Source organism: Harpia harpyja, chromosome 11 (genome assembly GCF_026419915.1).
Source record: "Harpia harpyja isolate bHarHar1 chromosome 11, bHarHar1 primary haplotype, whole genome shotgun sequence".
Classification (NCBI taxonomy): Eukaryota; Metazoa; Chordata; class Aves; order Accipitriformes; family Accipitridae; genus Harpia; species Harpia harpyja.
Window position 1 is genome coordinate 36,519,911 of NC_068950.1, and position 19,252 is coordinate 36,539,162.

The 19,252-nt window shown below is 42.2% G+C and overlaps 1 protein-coding gene across 1 annotated transcript in view; it reads right to left on the minus strand.

The window, feature by feature from the left end:
- Window positions 1-19,252, minus strand: part of TRABD2B (TraB domain containing 2B) — a 299,654-nt gene that overhangs the window by 16,386 nt on the left and 264,016 nt on the right. The window contains exon 6 of the mRNA XM_052802030.1: window positions 10,017-10,286. Coding sequence (XP_052657990.1) covers window positions 10,017-10,286 — 270 coding nt within the window. The remainder of the gene's footprint in view (window positions 1-10,016; window positions 10,287-19,252) is intronic.

Genomic DNA, 19,252 nt, shown 5'->3' on the forward strand with positions numbered 1-19,252 from the left:
TTGGCCTGGCATTTTCATAATTGCAGGAACCCAGCTTTTATAGCATTAAAACCATATGAATTTAAATAAATCCTACTTCTCCTTCATCCCAGTGAGTAACTGGACTTAGACCACAGCCGCCCTTTGGGGTCCTGCTGGGTTTTCAGCACGCAGTGCGGCCCGTGCTGCCGGCAGTGTCAGGGAATCAAATTTCCTCCCGTTTCACTCTACAATGAATCTGTCTTCTTAGATAAACCCGCTCCGACAGTATAACTGTGGTTAACCCCCTCTTATAAACCAACTGCCCACCACAACAGTAATGTCATCTTCTTCCCTGTCATACTTTTCTTCACTTGATTTCACAGAGCATGAAACTCACTAGTCAGAAGGGGAATAGCAGAACCAGAAATAAAATCCCATATTCCTTACCCTTTTCCTTTGGGCTAGCATTGACAGCGTTGTGTGTTTGCATTTCCACTGAATTTTAAAGACATTTCTTTTTCTTTATGGTAGTTCACTGGAAGGTGAAGTCTTTTACATTTGATGGATTTTATGTAGCTCTGCTAAGTCCAGAGCTTTACCTTGAGGAACAGCAGATTTGCAATCTTTCGGGCTTTAGATACTGCTAGATACGAAGATCACTCAAATATATAATAAATCCAACTTAGGGTTGCAGTGTTTGAGAAGTTTTGTTCTGGCTTTTAGATGGCAAGTGATCTCTTCAACACATCCGCGTATCCCTGGGGCAGACAGGCAGACAGCCATTAACACAGCACGCAGCACCCTTTCAGAGGTCCCATCTTCAACCCAAACCCTGCTTTTGAGACGACTCTATTAACTTTTCTCCTTGATGGGTGCAGCACAAGGAGCAGCCATGGCGCGGACGGGTCTCTGTTGCTTCCATAGCCTGAGCAGTAGGGGAATGTCTTGCTCCTGACCCCAACAGCTCCAAACCTCCTGTGCACAGGGGTCCGACCTCCCTGCAGGGTCACTGTTGGCCGTACCAGTCTAGGGAGCAATTCAGTTTGCTCTAAAGATGGAAACAGCCACATTTTGTCAGCCGAGTAGTGCTGTAAGTTAGGAGTCTGAATGTGGAGCTGGCCACCACCACAAAAGAAAAACCTCTGTATCAAGAATTGCAAGTTAGGAAGTGCAGGTGCTTTACTACCCACTTCGGTGTTTAAGAAATCCAACTCACCCTGGGCATAAGCCCACTCAGCACTTCTTACAGTGTCTGCAACTGCAGTTGGCCTTGCAAGTTTAACGCAAACCACACTCCTCACCCACCCCAAACAGCAGGGTAAAAGTGCTACTGTGTATTGAATTTTCTCTGCCTGTTAAAGCAGACAACTTATTTTTCAGCTGAGTGAACGTAAAGAGTTTTGTAGAGCTGTGTTAAAGTGCATTTCAGATTTAGAGGAATTCCCTTTACATTAGGGTACTCAGTGCATTTTCCCTTCTTATCTGTTTGATAGGAGCCAGAAGTATGGTTTTATTTTTTGTGTGTGCGATAGACAATATACCATGAGGAGTCATAGTTAAAGGCTCTAAGGAGCCAATCCTCAGAACATCTGGCTAGTGAAAGCCCTGGATATGGAAAATATAAATGTCAAGGCTCATATTTATAAATTGGAAGGGCCATGACGACATCTGCTAACAAGCTTTCTTCCAGAGCCCATTTGCTGTACATGGTTATTCACAGGCAACAATAAACATGTGCATGGATCACATGCGTGGTCTGCCCTTCCTTTCAGTCGCCAAAGGAACACACGCTCCAATAACACACAAACGCTCTGTTCTCACAACACAGAAATACAAGTGTTTGCAAACCTCACAGCAAAGCTCTTGCATACCAGACCACAGTGGGGTACATTGCTGGAACAGACTAAAAATAGCTGGAGAAAAAGCCTTGCATTAACACAGAAGACAGTCAAACTCACTTAGTGCTAACTGTTTCAGTGGAATAAGCACTCTCCTTTTTTTTGCCTTGCTCCACAGGAAACACTTTGTACTCTAGGTGCAGTCCTGAAACCTTATTTTTATGACGGAGCAGTTGTGGATGGGAATCTCAAGACTTAAATAGAGTCTAATCTATTCAACCGCAGTAGCTTAATATTAACATTAAACCAAGCTGTAGGTAAAATAAACTTGCTTCTACGTTTATACCCACAGGCGCCTTTTTTCCAGCTTAATGCCAACTCTAAGTGCATTTCTGATGCCTGAGAAATAAAAAATTGATCCAATGCATAAGCATAAAAGTTTTGCTAACGACTTATTATTGTAGATGTCTGGACCACCGTTTGCCCCCAACAGGCCCCCAACACTCCTGGCATTGGCCACCATCACAGAGACTGCCCACGAGGCTGCCAAGGTGTCAAGAGAAGGACGAGCATCAGCAGAAAGAGCCTGGATTGCTTTACGATGTCCATGAACTTAGCAAAGAATAAATGGAGCCAATGCTGACTGTCTTGTCCAGTCTGCAGTGCTCTTGGCCACACATACATCTGTGTGAATATGGTAGGAAAAGCAAAGAAGATGAAATAACATGGGGGAGATCTACCTCCTGGTTAAAAACATGAAGCAGCAGGATGCCTAGCTATGCCTCCTACCTACTGCAGTCTGCAGTAATGCCAGATGACAAAGACATGCTAGCTACAAGCGAGACATGCCCCCATCTCAAAGGGGTTGTGCTGAAGGCTGTAGGCTCCAAAAGCCCACACTTTCATTGGCATGGACTGACTGCAAAGTGACGTGCAGTGTTTGTAGGATCACAGCCTCCTGCAAGGTGAGCGCAGGGAGGTGGAGGTGGGTGCAGAGGTCTGGGGATGGAGATGGAGATGCTGGAGGGGTCCCTTCCTACTGCTTGCTCCAGGGCCCACGCCAAGCACATGCAGCCAAAGTTAAAAAGGGCAGGTAGAAAAAGTATTGGAGAAAGAGAAAATTTAAGCAGAAAATGGAGAACTGTGGAACTGAAAAGTTAACAGGTTGTCCAAAATCAAGAGGAGTCCTGGCACTGGGTGAGGAAATGAGACTGCGCTGGCTGAGAAACAGCAGAACAAGTGGGGATGTGCATCACGGAGGAGGAGATTATCATAACTCAGCAGCTGCTCCTTCTTGAAATTGAATCCTAAGCAAACATTTTGTTTGTGCTGCATCAGACAGATCTTAGGTGGCTTAACAAAGCTAGCAAAGGTAGGGCTATGTTCAGCCCAAGTCAGAAATACACCAAACTGGGGCAGATATAAATATATAATATAGACTATATTTACTCAACACATCCCAAATGAAAAGTAGAAAACAAGAAAGGAAGAGAAAACTCTTAATAGGTTCCATAAAATATCTTGCATTGTATTTTGAATCTTAATCAGCATTGAGGAGGAAAGAGCAGAAAGTGCTCTTGGATATCCAGTGTTGAAAAATACCTCACTGTTCAAAAATCCTAGCTTTTGTGTGCTCCAATTTTGTTACTTGCTCGCCTTCAAAAATATGGATTTAATATTCATGATGGATTTAAATTTCACAAAAATAAAATACTTAATGCATTACCAATAAAGAGTTTAGTTTCACGAAATAAAATTGAAATCTATATACAAATTATGTCTCAATTTCCAAGAGACTTCTGTGTTCTTTATCTCTAATGATTTTATTTTCAGGTATTTATAGCTTTCATTAAAATACGGTTTGCACACCGCTTCATATTAATTGTCGATACCAGTGGTGAGACACTTAAGCAATAGTCAAAGTATATATGCAAAGCTTTTGCTTAATTTTTTTTAAGTTTATCTGTGTTTGTTTCATCACACAGTGGCAGCACATTATAGAGAAGAACAACTGAACAAAGCAAAACATACAGATCTTTTTGTGTGTCTAGCAGGTGAAAGTGTGGCCGCACATCTTTTCAGCCCCGTCTGGAGGATAACAAATTAACTCTTTGACTTTACAAGGGGAAAGAAGTTATCGCTCACGGCCAGCTGACAGGGAGGGTCTATTAGCATGGAGATGCTAGAGTTTCGGACACGAATGTCAGGACTTCCCATCCGTTACTGCGATGCATGAGAGAGTTGTGTGCCCAGCCCAGGTTTCACAGCTTTAATTAATACGTTCTGTGCACTCTGACCAACCTGATAATCCAAGAAGCCTCAATAAAAACCATCTAGGGAGGGAGGATATGTCATCACTGTATCGTATGTTACAGTCAAGAGATTTATCTCTTATTTATACTGCACTGAGTTATACCATGCTGTTATTTTACTTCCACTGGAATGCTTGTGTACTTGGGGCTGTGCAAAGGGCATGATGAAAGAATTGCCAACAGTGTTTTTTTAAAGGAGGCATCAAGCCATCTGCTCATCTTAAAAGGGGATAAAACGGAAACAGTAAGAAACGAAGAAGGGGAAAATGCAGTATTCCCCATGCTTTGCTCTCTGCTCAGGAGGAGCTGAGGATGCCTTCACAGAAGCGAGATTGCGTGTTTGAGAGAGGCATGCAACAAGGGGAGAGAGAAGGACCAGCTGACACCCTGCTTCACTGCCCAAAATGTCTTCTTCTGGCCACTATATGTCCACCAGAGTTCATAAAGAACTGGGCAAAGCAAGAGCAGATTTTAGGCCAGTTCAAGACATAAAGGTTCAGCTTCCACTGAGGAACCAGGAGGGAGTATTTGTCCAGGAGGTGTTTTGAGACCACTCAGCATGACAGAAGGATCTTGTACCCAAGCTGTCAAACCATGAGATTTTTCTGATGAGTAGATATTTGTATGCCATGCCCTGGAGACTGAGGGAAGTCACTGATAGGGACTGTGATCATGAAAGATTCCCGAGAAGGAAATCCTGCCAGGAAAACAGCGAAGAAAATGGTAGACAGAAGCGCTGGAGGAAAGCCACACAACACAGTTAAGCCCCAAATAGCAATGAGGTGGGAAGGTGGGACTCCAACACACCTACGCTCCCGCTGTTCCTGGCTGCTGGAGCGGTCCCTTTGGGAGACAGGTTCACTATAACGAGTTAGAAAGGTCCTGAAGCTGCATCCTCAGCTTTGGTTGAACACAGGGCAAATAAATGCAGTGGTGGGAACTGCTTACTTGGCTGCATGGAGACAGACTGGAGGAGGGAATGATCCCCTCTCCCCACGAGCATCAGTAGGCATGCACTCTTCAAGCTGTATCCTTACCAGGGAGGCGGATAGAGTAATTTAAACAAACAAGGCCCCAGTGATGGAAATTTCAAGCTCAAAGCTACCATATGGAGGGAAATCATCTGACCACAATTTACCTGTTAGACTTCAAAAGTGTCTAGGTCTCCTCTAAAGAAAAGCAGTCTTTTCTTTAATGAAGTTAAGTACTGTATTTCAGCACTGTGTGTTGTGAAAAGGAAGCAATTTGGATTCATTTACTGAAATTTACCTTTCAGATGCAGTTAAGTGAAATTAAAAGTTTGCCTGAGTTGACAGAGTTCTGTTTTCCATCACTGCATTGTCTTGAAAGAAAGGATAACAGGCTAAGTGCTTAAATTCCATCCAAACTGATAAGGTTCACCCTATACAGGCACACTTAGTGCAGTTTATTACACATTGTCTCCCTTCATCCATCACTGGTATAACTTTTTTTTTTTTTTGGCCTAAAATAACTGTTGCTTCCAAAAGAAATTGATATTTGTGATGTCGTTGCATTCATCTGGGGTTGAATAGTCAGCACTGGGCTATCAGAGAAATGCCATTTCCAGTTACAGGGGGAATTCATTTCATTTCCCACTAATGGCAGGTTTTTCAGGGCTGAGCTTACATCTGGGACAAGAATTTCTTTTTTTCTCTTCTGATAACAATTCTTTTCCTTTGATTTCTTTCCTGTGCAAATGAAGCATCTGTGTGTCCTCGGTGTCTTTCCGAACACCATCTTCACCCAGGTCTCTTTCTGAGATTCTCTGAATTTGCTCATTACATCCTCTCAAATTCTTTCTTCCCACCACTGTATTTCTCTCTTTCACATCCCCCAGCTGCCATTGCTCCTTCCAAAGCTCACGCTTCCTGAAACACCCTCCCAGTTACTAATACCCCTCCCTCCCTTTTCCCAGGAGCTTTCCTCCCACCCTGCCTTAGGGCCCCAGGAGCTATAACGCTCCCTCCCCAGCTGGGAGAGTTTCTCTGTTCTCTTGGGCTGGTTTTGTTTGTAGCCTTAAACCGTTTGCTCACTAGAACAAAGGTGCGATCCTGATCTGGCCTTCGTTGACTACTCTGAAATGTCACAGACATTTCTCTACTCTTTCAATTAACTGAGCAGCTCATCATGAAAAGCCAGTGAATGATCTGTAATTAATTATTTATATTACAAGGGGAAGCTTAGCTAACACAGGGTCAACAGGAACAATAACACGCTCTGTATGCCAAACTGCAGCCTTCCAGTCCAAGGGTTTTGCCTCCCTCCCTGCTGCCCCAGCTAGCTTTTGGCTACGGGAGCTAGCTAGGGTTTAAGTTTTGTCTAAGTTCAAATCCCTCCCAAAGACAGACTTCAGATCTGCACATTTCTGCAAAATCAAGTCATTAAAGAAAAAAATCCTGCTACTTGAAATCTCCATTTAATTTTGTTCTTGACAAACAATTTCAAACACAAACTGCAGCCAGGCAGGGCTTTTTCATTTTGTTTAGATTTTGGGGGAAGGAGGCAGAAGGGAGAGGAAACCACATATTTCATCAGGATTTTTTGTTTTTTAATAGCCTTCAGTGTAGCCGATTACCCAGGAGATCAGCAAATCTTAGCTCTGTCAAAGACAGGGAGAAGACAGAGCAGAAGCTTTCTCATCCTCCACAGCGGTGCTAACCCTCCGACACACAAATCTAAACACCGTCCATGCAGGGGTGCCAACTCAAATGCCTCAGCTGTTAAGACAGAACAAAAAGGAAAGGACAATCTCCAAGGTATAACTGAAAGTAAATACTAATAATGATGTGTGACATTAAATGATGACTCATTTTTCACAAGGCCATTTCGGATTGTAGCTATAACCTCAGATCAGACCTGAACGACTGCGTGAGCTGAAGTCTTAGTGGAACCATTAATTATGGATTTCCTGGCTTTTATAGGTTGGAGTCAGACCTTTGATGTTCCTTTAAGATTGTTCTCCTGTGTTCATTTCCTTTGTTTCTGTGTTGGTAGCTTAAAAAAACACCCCAAGATTTCCATAGAAGTGTATGAGATAGCCTACAAATGCGTAGTCCATAAAAGCCCTGCAATTCATGGCTCATAAAGTCCTCTAATCCACGGTCAATAAAGCTTTGGAAAAGAGCTGTATGAACCACAGTCATTTCACAGTTCAATGAGGTTCATACAAGAATCAATAATCTGGTTTAAATTTGCCTGGATTTGTCCTCCACCTGTATATTTCTCTTTGACTTTTCAGGTTGAAAGGCAGCTCAAACAGCTGAATTCTGGAGACCTTGCATGGAAACAATGAGTTTTATGCGGCTTTCACCCAAAAGCCGTAACAATGACTTAAATCCCTCTACTTTGTCTCAAAGGTGAACAAGTGAAGTTTCAGGTGACAACAGGTGAGTTAGGAAACTCAAACTGGAGGAAGAACCATTTGGAAATACGGGGCCATGGGCTCAAGGTAATACTATATGCAGAGACCTCAGTCCATATAGAGAACATGGGGGGCTCCAATTTAAGTATACGCAAATGCACAATGGATCTACGGGACAGGCCAGAGTGTGACCTTCTAGTACACTGATTATCCTCCAAAAATGAGTGCTAACAGTCTCACTGTTGAGTGCTGGTGAACATTATTGAGGCAATACAATGTAAGTTCACATGCTTCTCTCCTGCACAGGTAACACTTCGCTGCCCATATTATTAGCCATCCTAGCTGTTTCCTCCCAAGAATGATCATGCTACGAAGTCTGGTGACAGGCACACATTTCTGCTCTTTTCTTGCCAATCAGAAAGGAACCAGTTAGAAAGAACTCACTGTTTATTGCCTTGTGCAAGGTCCAGCTTGCAATTAATGTTGATGAAACCCAACTGCCAAAAGCACAATATGCAGCAGCTGGTTTATGAAAGTTGAGACCCCATCCAATTTATGGAGAAACCAGAGCTGGTTGTGAGTCTCTGATTTAGCTGAACAGTTTGTATTTTTTGTTTTGTTTTGTTTCCAGGAAAACACCAGAAGTTACTCCAGAACTGTAGAAGCACTAAAACCATCTGAAAGCACTAAGGCAGACTTCCCTTCTTCCAGCCTTTCCTCATTTCCAGGGCTGTGATCTCCCACTAATATTTCCCTGGGATCTTTCAGCAAGGCAGGCAACACACAGTGTCTGGTTCATCACCAGCATGGTGGGAGTGAAAACTTATGTTTCCTTATCCCAATCTCCATCCTTATGAAATGGAAGTAGAGGGTTAAAAGGTTTTGATTCAGATGAAATCTCACAGGAGCACAGAGTGAATAATTTAACTCTAACCTGGGGAACTACCCTTTTAAATACTTTTCCTAGGAACATTTCTTACTGAAATAAAACCAGCAAAAGGCACAAAAGTCCACCAAAGCTATGGAAGCACTACTGTTTTAAGCCCCCAGTGGCACATTTCCACAGCCATATCAGGCACAATATCCTTTCTGGATAGATAGGATGGGGGCAGAAGGATTGTGCCTAACTGCCAGGCTCCCACCAGATCTATTTAAGCACCTCACTTGTATGACACATATGGTGAGCTGGACCAGACACCCTTGTGAAATGCTGGGACATCATGGGACACCATGACTTGGTGGCACCCAGGCAGAAGAAAAAGGGAAAAGTCCCTTGTCCTTGAGGCAATCAACTATGTTGAACCAAATGCCTCTTAGTTCATGCTTAAACATCCTCTGTGGGGAGGATCCAACCACTGAACACACTTTAAGAACAAAACACATGAATCCTCCTTACCAAGGCTGGCAGTAACCTCAGAAATAGCCTTACTATGTTAAGATTAATATGCACCACCTTAATAACAACTCTTACAGCACTCACCCTCAGAATACAATAAACTACAAAAAAAAAAAGAGGCAACTGCTCCATTAAAAAGAATGAATAAAAATTTAAAAAAAACCCCAAGAAACAAACCACAACTATGAGGAGTTTTTTCCTTAGCAAAGGGAGAAGCCAATGAGAGACTCTGACTCATTATACTTGCAAAGAAAATGGGAATAAGAGTAATGCTCAGAGACAATTATTATATGTATAGGCAAGCAGCCAGTTCCCAACAGATTATTTCATTCCTTTCACTTGTTAGGAGCTCTATAAACATTGTGGTTGTTTATCTGCCCATGACTCGGCCTAGATAAAAGCACTGAGCTTTCCCAGTTTTAGAGGTGGGAGAATAAATTGCCCAGGAATCCTAAAAGCACACATCGAGAAGCCCCGGTCAAACATGAAGGTTCTTATTCAAACACCGAATTGGAGATTTTAACCTTGGCTCAAGATTGGCCACAGAAATGTGCCTACCTTCATTCTCTTCACATAGAGGCCTTAGTTAAATACTTCATTTTGCCCGTTTGCTGTTTTCAATGCAGTCTGAGAGTTAAAACATTTCATTTTTAGAACATGAACATAGTTCATAGAACATGAACATAGTTAAGAAGACTGAAAGTCAGATATGTCAGAATCTTAAAAACTCCCAGGAATATTCTGCATGGTTGGAAAATGGGCGAGTTTTGGGGCTGAAAACTGACAGTAAAGATTAGAAAATAATCATTGGAAGAAAGAGGGCAAACACAGAATATTTTCCATTCTAATTTTTTTCCTGTTTTTACTCTGACAAGTCTTTGTTTCAGTGTATTTTAAATATTCTAAGCATTAGCTTTTTTTCTCTTTAGTTTTAGATCAAACATGCCTATGAGCCTTCCTCCTAGTTCTTCATTAGGCTCCAAAACCATCACCTCACTCCCTGTCTCTCCCATTTAGCCTTTCTTCAACCCTCCTTACGGTCTAATCAACAAGAGCTGGGATCTGTAAAGAGCAACTAGTTAGGAGACAGCAGGAAGATCACAGGGACCAGAAAAGTTACGACTCACCTGTCTTCTATCCGAACCCAAAGATCATTGAACTGCCTCTGGCGATGGTGTTTGTGCTGCTTCTTGTGCCATTTCTTCTGCCTGCCAAACTCTTCCAGCTGGCTGATGCTATCTGGCAACAGGAGGTGAGGAGACAGGCTGTCTTCTTCATCCATCTGCAGGGGCTTCAGGGAAGGAGATGTCAGTGGGACCTGCTCAGAAAGCTGGACAGCAGGCAGGGCTGTTGCTGAGGACCTTTCCAAGGCTGGGCTTGTCTTTGTCATCCTTGAACTGCAAACCACAACATTTAAACATTTGATGAATAAGCGAGGGATCGTGCTAAGAAAAAAGTGAAAGCAGAGGACTGCGCTACTTGGTGGGTGCTCCTAACTGCTAAGAAGGTGTACAGGGAGAAAGGTTTTTGCTCTGAGGCAGCCACTAAAGACAGCAGTGGCATTTCCTAGCAAGCTTTCAAATAAACACTAAACTGAGAAAGGGGGAAAAGGCAGTTGATATGCTATTGCTGTTTTCTGGCATTTTAATTACTTCTTACAGGCTTTAGAGGCTGCGGTAGGGGTCAACGTCACCTCCCCCGCTGGGCTGAAGGTTAAATGGCAAAACCGTGACTCCCTCTGAGGAAAACAGATACCATAACAGCAGCTGATCTTAAATTAATGAGATAACACTAGTTCCCATCTCTTTTTTTCAACTTTGGATATCATCTGTGGAAAACAAGTCACTGTTTTGACTGCAATGCTAATTACGCTTGTTCATCCGAGTTAGGATTGCTGACAGGGAAGCCCAGACTGATGACAGAAGCATGGTCTAATAGCTAGGCTGCTGGGATGGGATATGTGAGACCTGAACTCCAGCAGTTTATGTATAATGGAGAAATGAAGCAAAAACCGGGGTAAATGACCTGTCCAAAGCCACCTTGAAACAATACTGCCAGAGCTCTTCGCTCCTGTTTGAAATACTACCACCTCTTGCATCTGACTGGAACTATGCAGAAAAAGCCCTTTTATTGTTTTCATCTTCTAGAGTTTCACTAATTTTAGAAAAAAGTCAATACAAACTTTCTCCTTTGATATGCGGCCCTGTGAACTTACATTTGTGAGCTAAGATACCTGAAACAAAAATCTAATAAGCCAGTACTGACAGAAAGTGATTTTTTCACCCTAACTTCAGTAGAAGTTCCTGTTTGGTCTTAATTGCAAGAGAGGAACTTTTTCTGTCTCTGGGATGGCCCAGTGACTTGTAGGTACAGAAAATGGAAGAGAATTAGTAGGCAGTATGAAGCTGTGGTCTGCAAAACTATTTCTATTACATGGATGCTATGACTTTTATGACAGAAACAATTAAAGCCACGTGAAAAGTTTTGCCTCCTGAGTGAAACCAGTAAGACATTTTAATGAAAAAGTAATAAAAAATCCTGAACTTCATTGGTGACAATGTACAAAATGTGCTGCAAGTGAAACCACATGTTTCATTTATGGAACATTTTGTTCTCATCCAAAAAAGTCACATCTACTACTAATGGCAGTTTTTTTTTTCTTTTTGGTTTTTTTGAAGTCCATTACAATAGCAGTCAAGATGGTCATCTCTATTTCCACTGCATTGTGTTTCACCCAAAGGTCCTTCGAATAGCTACTGATAATTAATCGTTGCTACTGCGAGACTCACTGGCAAAAACTGCAGTAACTTTGTCACTTGTAGCCAACGCTAATGAAGTTCTTCAGAGATCATATGACAGACACAGAAAAGAAAAGCACTTGTTTAAACTAATTCTAAAATTCTCCAAAGTTGCTTTCATTAATAAAATACACAAGAAAATCTCATATTTTTCCTAGCATTCAGACTCGGAGTGAGTCCTTTTCAAACTCATTCATACTCACTCCATGCTCTATTTTACATCACAGAGAGATCTGCTGGTTCTGGATTTTTTTTCCCCATCAAGACTTTCTTCCATGATTCACGTTAAGGATGAGTTTTCATCAGTGCAGCACCTTTCTTTGTGAGATCCTGCTGCTCTCCAAAGCTTTCAAGACTTCTTAGGCTGTGACATAGGCTCATGGCTGAAGCAAAGTCATCTCCAGACTCATGTAAAATGAAAGGCTCTCACAGGTTTGCATCGGGTGGGTCCCTCAGGCAGACAGTTCTTAATTTTTATCCAACCATGATGGTGGATCAGTGAAGTATCAGCATGCAAATGCAGCCATTTAGCAGCTTAGAAGACAACAGCGTGAACTTGGGTAGGACAGGTTAGGCAGGTAGGAAGGACTTGGACCAAGAATCTACAAACACCATGTGGGTAACTGCAATGGCAGCAGGCAGCAATGGGCAGCAAGAAAGCCCCGGCCTCACTGCCTGCTGCACTTATGCCAAAGCAATGGGAATACAAGCTGGTTGATACTGCCCAAAGACAGCTCATTCTAGTACTGCTCTGGACACCTCTGCTCTTCACTGTGTGGTGTGAATTCACCCAGGTCTGCCTGCAACCCAGCCGTCCATCAGCGCACTGGGGGGAAGAGCACTACCCCGACCACAAGGCTGTGGTGGGCAGAAACACGTTAAGAAGGCAAAAGCATGGAGCAGATGTGAGTGCCCAAAGTAGACAAACAATGTGATCATCACAGCTGGAACTGAGCTGTTGCCAAGATCTCTGTTTCCATTGACTTTCTTCTCCTTGCCACTGAAACTGTGCCTCATGTTCTGATCAGTCAGTAATTCCTTGAGACGCTGAAGGGAGGAGCAGCCCCCACGTCAGCCCACATCTGCCAGCTCAAGGCTGGGGCCGCCATTTGGTTCCTTGAATGGTCTTAGAGACATCTGAACACATACTTTCCACCTTTTAACACCTACTATTTTGTTACACGTGTTTACCTTGCTCTGAGCTCCTAGTAAACTGGAACCAGTAGAGAGGTGTTTTTATGGGTTGAGATTTTAGAAACCACTTAAGACGACTGGCAGCTCACTTCTTATTAAAATTAATGAGTTTGGGCATCAAAATCCCAGTGGTGGCTTTGAAAGCTTCTAGCTTAATTGTTTCCACTACCATCACATGAGCCACAGGTTGTAAACTCGATATTTCAGAACATTCTTTGGGAAGAGAATAAATAAACACTGAAGAAACATTAAAATGCTGTAACCTAAAGAGGGTTATAAACTAACCACTTGTACTTTAGAGTTGACGCAGGGGGAATAGCTCCACTGTGGCAACTGCATATTACATTTGGTCGATACTTGGTCCATTATTCCTGTACTACTAATAATTACCCCAAGACCTAGGAGGGACTGTTGAAGGCTGTACATTGATGCATGCTTGCTTCTTTCCAAAAAATGAATTTTTTTTTAAACTGATTTAATAAATCCAGAGGCCTGGTTGTTTCCAGATCTGATCACCATCCTACAGACATTCAGCCAGAAGTAAAATTAAAACTTTTAATCCCACAGAATATGGATATTTAATCCAAATATATTGTAAGAATATTTAAAGATTTTAATCCAAAGTAAGGTAGACTTCCATCAGAAAATAACTTTCCCATTGATTTCAGCAAAAAATGTATTAATACAAAGGGCTCGAATTTATTAATATTCTGGATTTTTTCCCCCTAAAGAAAAAAAAAAGGACAAAACCTCCCATCTGCAATAGGATACCTCAACTATAGATCTCCCCATTGCGTGAAGCTTTACTGTTAGATTCAACCGATCTTTTCATGGACTATTTCGTGCCTTTCCTTTGGTCTCAGTCTCAATACACTCTGTTAGCACAGCTGCACTGTATGAAACCATGGGGATATAATACACTTTTTTTCCCACTCCTTCACTACTGCTGAGACAGCTTTTCAAGATACACAGTTATTTTTAAAGCCAGAGAAAAAGCAGGGCTAGTTTTCAGTTTGTGAGGCCACAGTGCCTCTTCTGAAGAAAGAGTGAGAAAGTACCACCCAAATATCTTGGTCCACACAAAGATCTCAGAGATTTTTCTTGAATAACTTTATACAACTCCAGGCTTAGAGGTTCCACCCATTTTTTAATCTATCATTCCCACACAGGGTGGTCTTTGAGAAACTAAAAGTATTTCAGGCCCTTAGGTGGGTTTTTCTCATCTCTGACCTTAATTTCCTTCCCTGGGATGCACAGTTCTGCAAAACAAGTTCTCTAAAATAACAGAGTCCAAACAAGAAAACTTGGGAGTCTCAGCAAATATCCTATGTGGCTTGGTCCTAAGGTACAGAAAACAGAATGAAAACAGGGAAACATTTATTCTTGCTAGTTCTTGAAAATGCTTAATCCACAGACAAAGACCCCTGTGGTTTTGTTTAACTTCTGGTGAAATTCGCCATCCTTTTCTAATTCTTTTCAAGAATTAAAAGAACAGAACAAAACACGCAAGTAGTTTACACTGAGCTATATGCTCCATTAGGCTGTCTCAGCATTTCTCTCTCTGCCTTGTGGTCTCTAGTGTCGCTCTGTGCTGGCACTGACAATAGAAAATTGACTCATCATCAGGATTTGCTAGGGTTATCGAGTGGACCTGATTGGAAAAATGACATTAACATCACGAAGTCCTGTAATAGCTTCTTTTAATAATTCCCAGGCTTCAAATTGCCCAGGTCCCACTTTCATTCAACCCCAAGCCACCTGGCAGTCTGGCCATGCCTTTCTCCCTGCCTAGGCAAGCATCTTCCTACCCCTGACATCAGGCATCCAATTTCTGCAGCTCAGAGGGCCGTGACCATCTCCGGGCTTGATAACCAGGTGAATCAGAGCATCCACATTTCATTCCCGCTCTGAGCGACCCTTGCGAATAACCCACCTTTCCCCACCGGTAGAGGAGGCTGCGTGGTGTTAACACTACACCTTTCATCGCACCTCGTCCCACCAACAGGGATTTTCCCAACAACCAATTCATTGACAATTGTCTGAGGGCACCATCAGGCAGGGTGGACCCCACTAATGCCTTTGCCCACTGACCCTGCTGGAGTAATGCTAATAACGTTTGGGGTGAGTCCCGTCAAGCCTTCCCTGGGCTTCAGCAGGGCCAGGAATTTGCCCTTGCTTTAGCTCGTGAGAGAGGACATGCCTTTGCTGACCATACACATCTTCCACACAACTAAATCATCAATCTATTTTTTCAGCAATCTTGCGGTAACGTTTCTGTTCCCTCAGATATGTGCAGAATCTTCTAAAATGCAAGTCTGCCAATTTGTTACTTGCATCTTGTCTTTGTAGCGCGAGCAATGGAAAAGTTTTGCTCAGAAGACTGCCATGCTTTGCACGCGCTTGCAAGTACAGCAACATTGCTGAGGTTTTCTTGCTTCAATTTTCAGAACTGTCAGACAAGGAAAGATTTTGTTTCATCAAAAGAGAAGCTGTGGTGATAGCAAGGAATGTGTGATGTGGCAGCTTTATCCTTGTGCCACTGTTCTTGGGATGCACCCGGATGACAGCCAGACACTAAGTAAAGAGCATTTTATTATAGACGGGTTCTCATAAATTCCAGTTTGGAAGTCTTTGTCAAGGCAGGAATTCGTCAGTCCCTCGCACGCATCCTCGCTCCCCTTGCCACAGGCCACAGAGACATCTGCTTCTTGCTTTTTTTTCCTTACGCATCTCTCAGAGAGAGCACTGATGCACACCCACAAGACGGGCACCAGAATGTCCTGTCCCACAAGAAGTTTTACATTTTTTTTTCTCTTCCACGCTAGGTTGAAACTGATTTTCAAAGCTCTTGGGAGAGCAGCAAACAAAAGGAGAACAGAAAACCAGGCAGAAATCCTAACCCACCCCAGTATAGCTTATAGGGCCTCTTACTAGTGATGTGGAGTATGGATTTAGACCACGGTCTCTCACATAACCAGGTGACATCAGTGCATACCACCACGGAGTTCATCCCCTTCAGGATGAAAGCATATATACATATATATATATATAAAAATTTGTTTTACTGCAAAAGAGAGTAACTCCAAAGAAGAGATCGGAGAATTAGATTCTCCCCATACCTAACTTAACTGAGCTGCTTCAGGTAAGTGCCATAAATTACTGAGGATGAATTTGGCCTCAAGAGACAGCAAAAGAGAACACCTGTGAAAACCCTGATCATACCCTCACCTGATTGGCTTAATTATAATGAGGTTATTTTATTTAGGATGCAGTTGCCTTAGGCCTGTAAGCTAAAGTTAAAGCATTTTCATTTCTTAACAGAATCTGGAAACAAAGTTGTTTTTTCATTTTTGTACCAGAGTCAACTACATCTCATGAGCAGTTAAATTAGGTGAAGTAGTTAAATTAGATTACAGTTGACCCCAAACTTGGATGGTATCTCTGGACTCAGAATCCATGTCAGACTATTTCTCTGGGAAGAGTCAGTGTTGTTCAAGAACTGTGGCCTTAGTTTGAAAGGGAATTTGGTCCTCACTATACACACATATATATGCAAACCCTCAACTATGTGCATAAATGAAGTGAAAAGCTTGTGAGGTCAAGATATTCCCATAGATGGTGATGTTTTCCTTCCCAGTTTGAGAAACTATAAAATAAGAGAAGTGAGTAATACTTTTGTTATCTATTCCATTTCATTAAAAGTGGATCTGATCTAGGGCATAGGAGAAGAAATGCAAGCTTTCTGCAACTTAAGCAGTTGAATTTGCTGAAAAAAGACAGGACAGCCGAAACATTTGTAACATGCCATTTCCACATTTTCATATGAATTCTTTTATTTCAGAAAACTCAAAATATTTCATTTCAGCACTTTCTGAGCAAAGCTTTTGATTTTTTTGTCTTCTGTTTTCAAAGATTTAAATGCTACAAAGTGACCTTTTTTGTTTAAAAATTGATCTCAATTAAAAAGGAAAACCCAACTACTAAATAAAAATGACAAAAAAACCCAAAACTCAACCCCTGCCTTCAAAAATGTCCTCAAAATGTTCCACTTCAGATAGCTCTGAACTTATTTCCCCTTCTCGACTTGTTAGTTCAATTCTTGAACTGAATAATCTTTTTTTCATGCATCTTTAGTGTAAACTCTGTAAGCTGCACACTCCAGCCTCAGAAGATGGGCTGTGCCCACAGAGGAAGGATGGGTCGACCCTCCATTCTTGCTTCCATCTCCCACATTAACAGCAAATAAGAACCTTCTCTGCTCATGACACACAAAGCCTCACCTCAGACTCTATTCCCTAAATCTTCACTGTCTTACTATCACCATACCAATTTAGCGCTAAGCTACTTCAGCCTGGGCAGTTTGGTTTACGCAAAACATTCATGATACAGCTCTTTGGTGCCTCACTGTCTTATGGAAGTTGTACTTAAAGATCCTTGGACAGAATACCTACCCCATACATCAAGACAGGCTCTTTTCTGCTCAAGCATCCTGGTTCAGCATGGGAGCACATAGCTCTGCAGCTGTCCTGGGACATCTGGTTCATTCTGGAAGTCTACTTCACAGAGGACAGAAAGGACTTCACATTCAAATTACAACTCCTATATGTCCATGTACCACTGAAAGACTTGCCACATAATGTTAACTGAAAAGTTTCAGTGTCTTCTAATAAATTTTTGAGTGCTGACTTTGCAATGAATTTTCAATATTTCTGCTTCTCCTCCCTGATTTTGGACAGAAACAGATGTTGGAGTATCAGCATTACCTCTGGATTGGAAATCCTGACTTCTGTCCAAATTTGCCAAGAGTACACAAGCTTTCTGATGAATCTAAAGTGATGGTATTACACCACAAAAGAAGACTTCAGGGTTGCATTTTTATTGAACTGGAATATTTTCAAGCTTTATTCCACATATTTTTTTCTGTTATTGCTTGAGAACCATTAGTAACAAGAGTAAATATATTGCTCTTTCCTTTTAATAACTTTTTAATAAACACATATATATTGCTTTAATAAGAAAAATGGAGGACTTATTACTGGGCAATGTAATTTCTGTTTCCTCTTTATAAACTCTCTGATCTTTCTGTGTTTCTTTGAGGTGATGTCATATTAATTATACACAGCAGATTTTTCAGGTGCTGGAAATTAACTTCCATCATTCAACAGGTTCAGCAAAGCATAAAACTCTTACCCAGTTCGGCCCAATCTGCAACATCAAGTTTCTTCAGGTCTAATTGTGACATTTCCAAAGTTTTGGTTTGGGCTTAGGTTTTGGGCCAGTTCTGATTCTACAGCGTATTTACGGTGGTTTGGGCAGTGTCTGAGAAACCGGACAATGGTGACTAAATGACACCATCTCATCTCGGCAGTTACAATCTCGGACTCCAGTGACTGGAAAGCAAGCCAAGGGCTGAACAAATCCTTCTTTCTCCTCCAGCTGCCACAATCAAACTAGAAATACTCACCAAAACTCATCTCTCTCCTAGCTCCATTTTAAGTCAATGGAGCTCTTGATGTCTGTGGCTGTCTGCTCCTCTCTAGTCAGCATCAGCTTTTGGGACACTGAGCTGTATAGCCGCGCGTAAAGGCAGGTTTGCTAATTCAGTTGCAGAACTATTCTCATCTCATGCGTTGTTATTCCCAAACCATTCCTGACCTCAGTTTAAGCATAGAAAAGAAAGTGAGGATGCATTTGTTCCATCCCAGTAGCTGCCATCCAGCCAGGTTTCAAGATGAAGAAGCTGACTGACAAACCCCACCCCCCAAACTGGCTGCTCGATTTTGATTCCTCAGTAGAATTACAGCTAATACACAACTGTTGTCTGTATCTCACTCATTTGCAATCCAAATTGAATTCTGCTCCCAGATTGTCTCCTTTGGGAATTGGTTTCCCTTCTCTGCTGGATCCTCCGGAGAGAAGAAACATCTGCGGGAGTCCGTATTCTCCATCACATCTTAAAAATAAACTCTCTACAGAGACATCAATGGAGCAAGGTACCAAATCCCTAGCTTGAGGGACTAAAACATTTTCACTGACTTCAGACTTAAACTAAGGACAGATTACTCAATGTATGCCTGGCGCTGTTTCGTGCACTTCCCTCTGATGCTCTTGAAGCTGGGCCCTAGCAGACATGAGATACCGGGTGCATCACAAATCTGTACAAGCATGGCAACTTGTCTTCCTTAAGTACCTTGTTCAGTCCAGGCTTTTACAATTGCAAGATGACAGATAACGCAGGCACATAAGTAGCTGCTATCACTAGGAGGAGAGAGACGTGGACCACTTAAAGCGAGCAGCAGGCAGAAGTGCGGAACCAAAGAGCCATAAGAAGACCATGCCTGCAAGAGATCTCACATCTCTGTTACACTGAA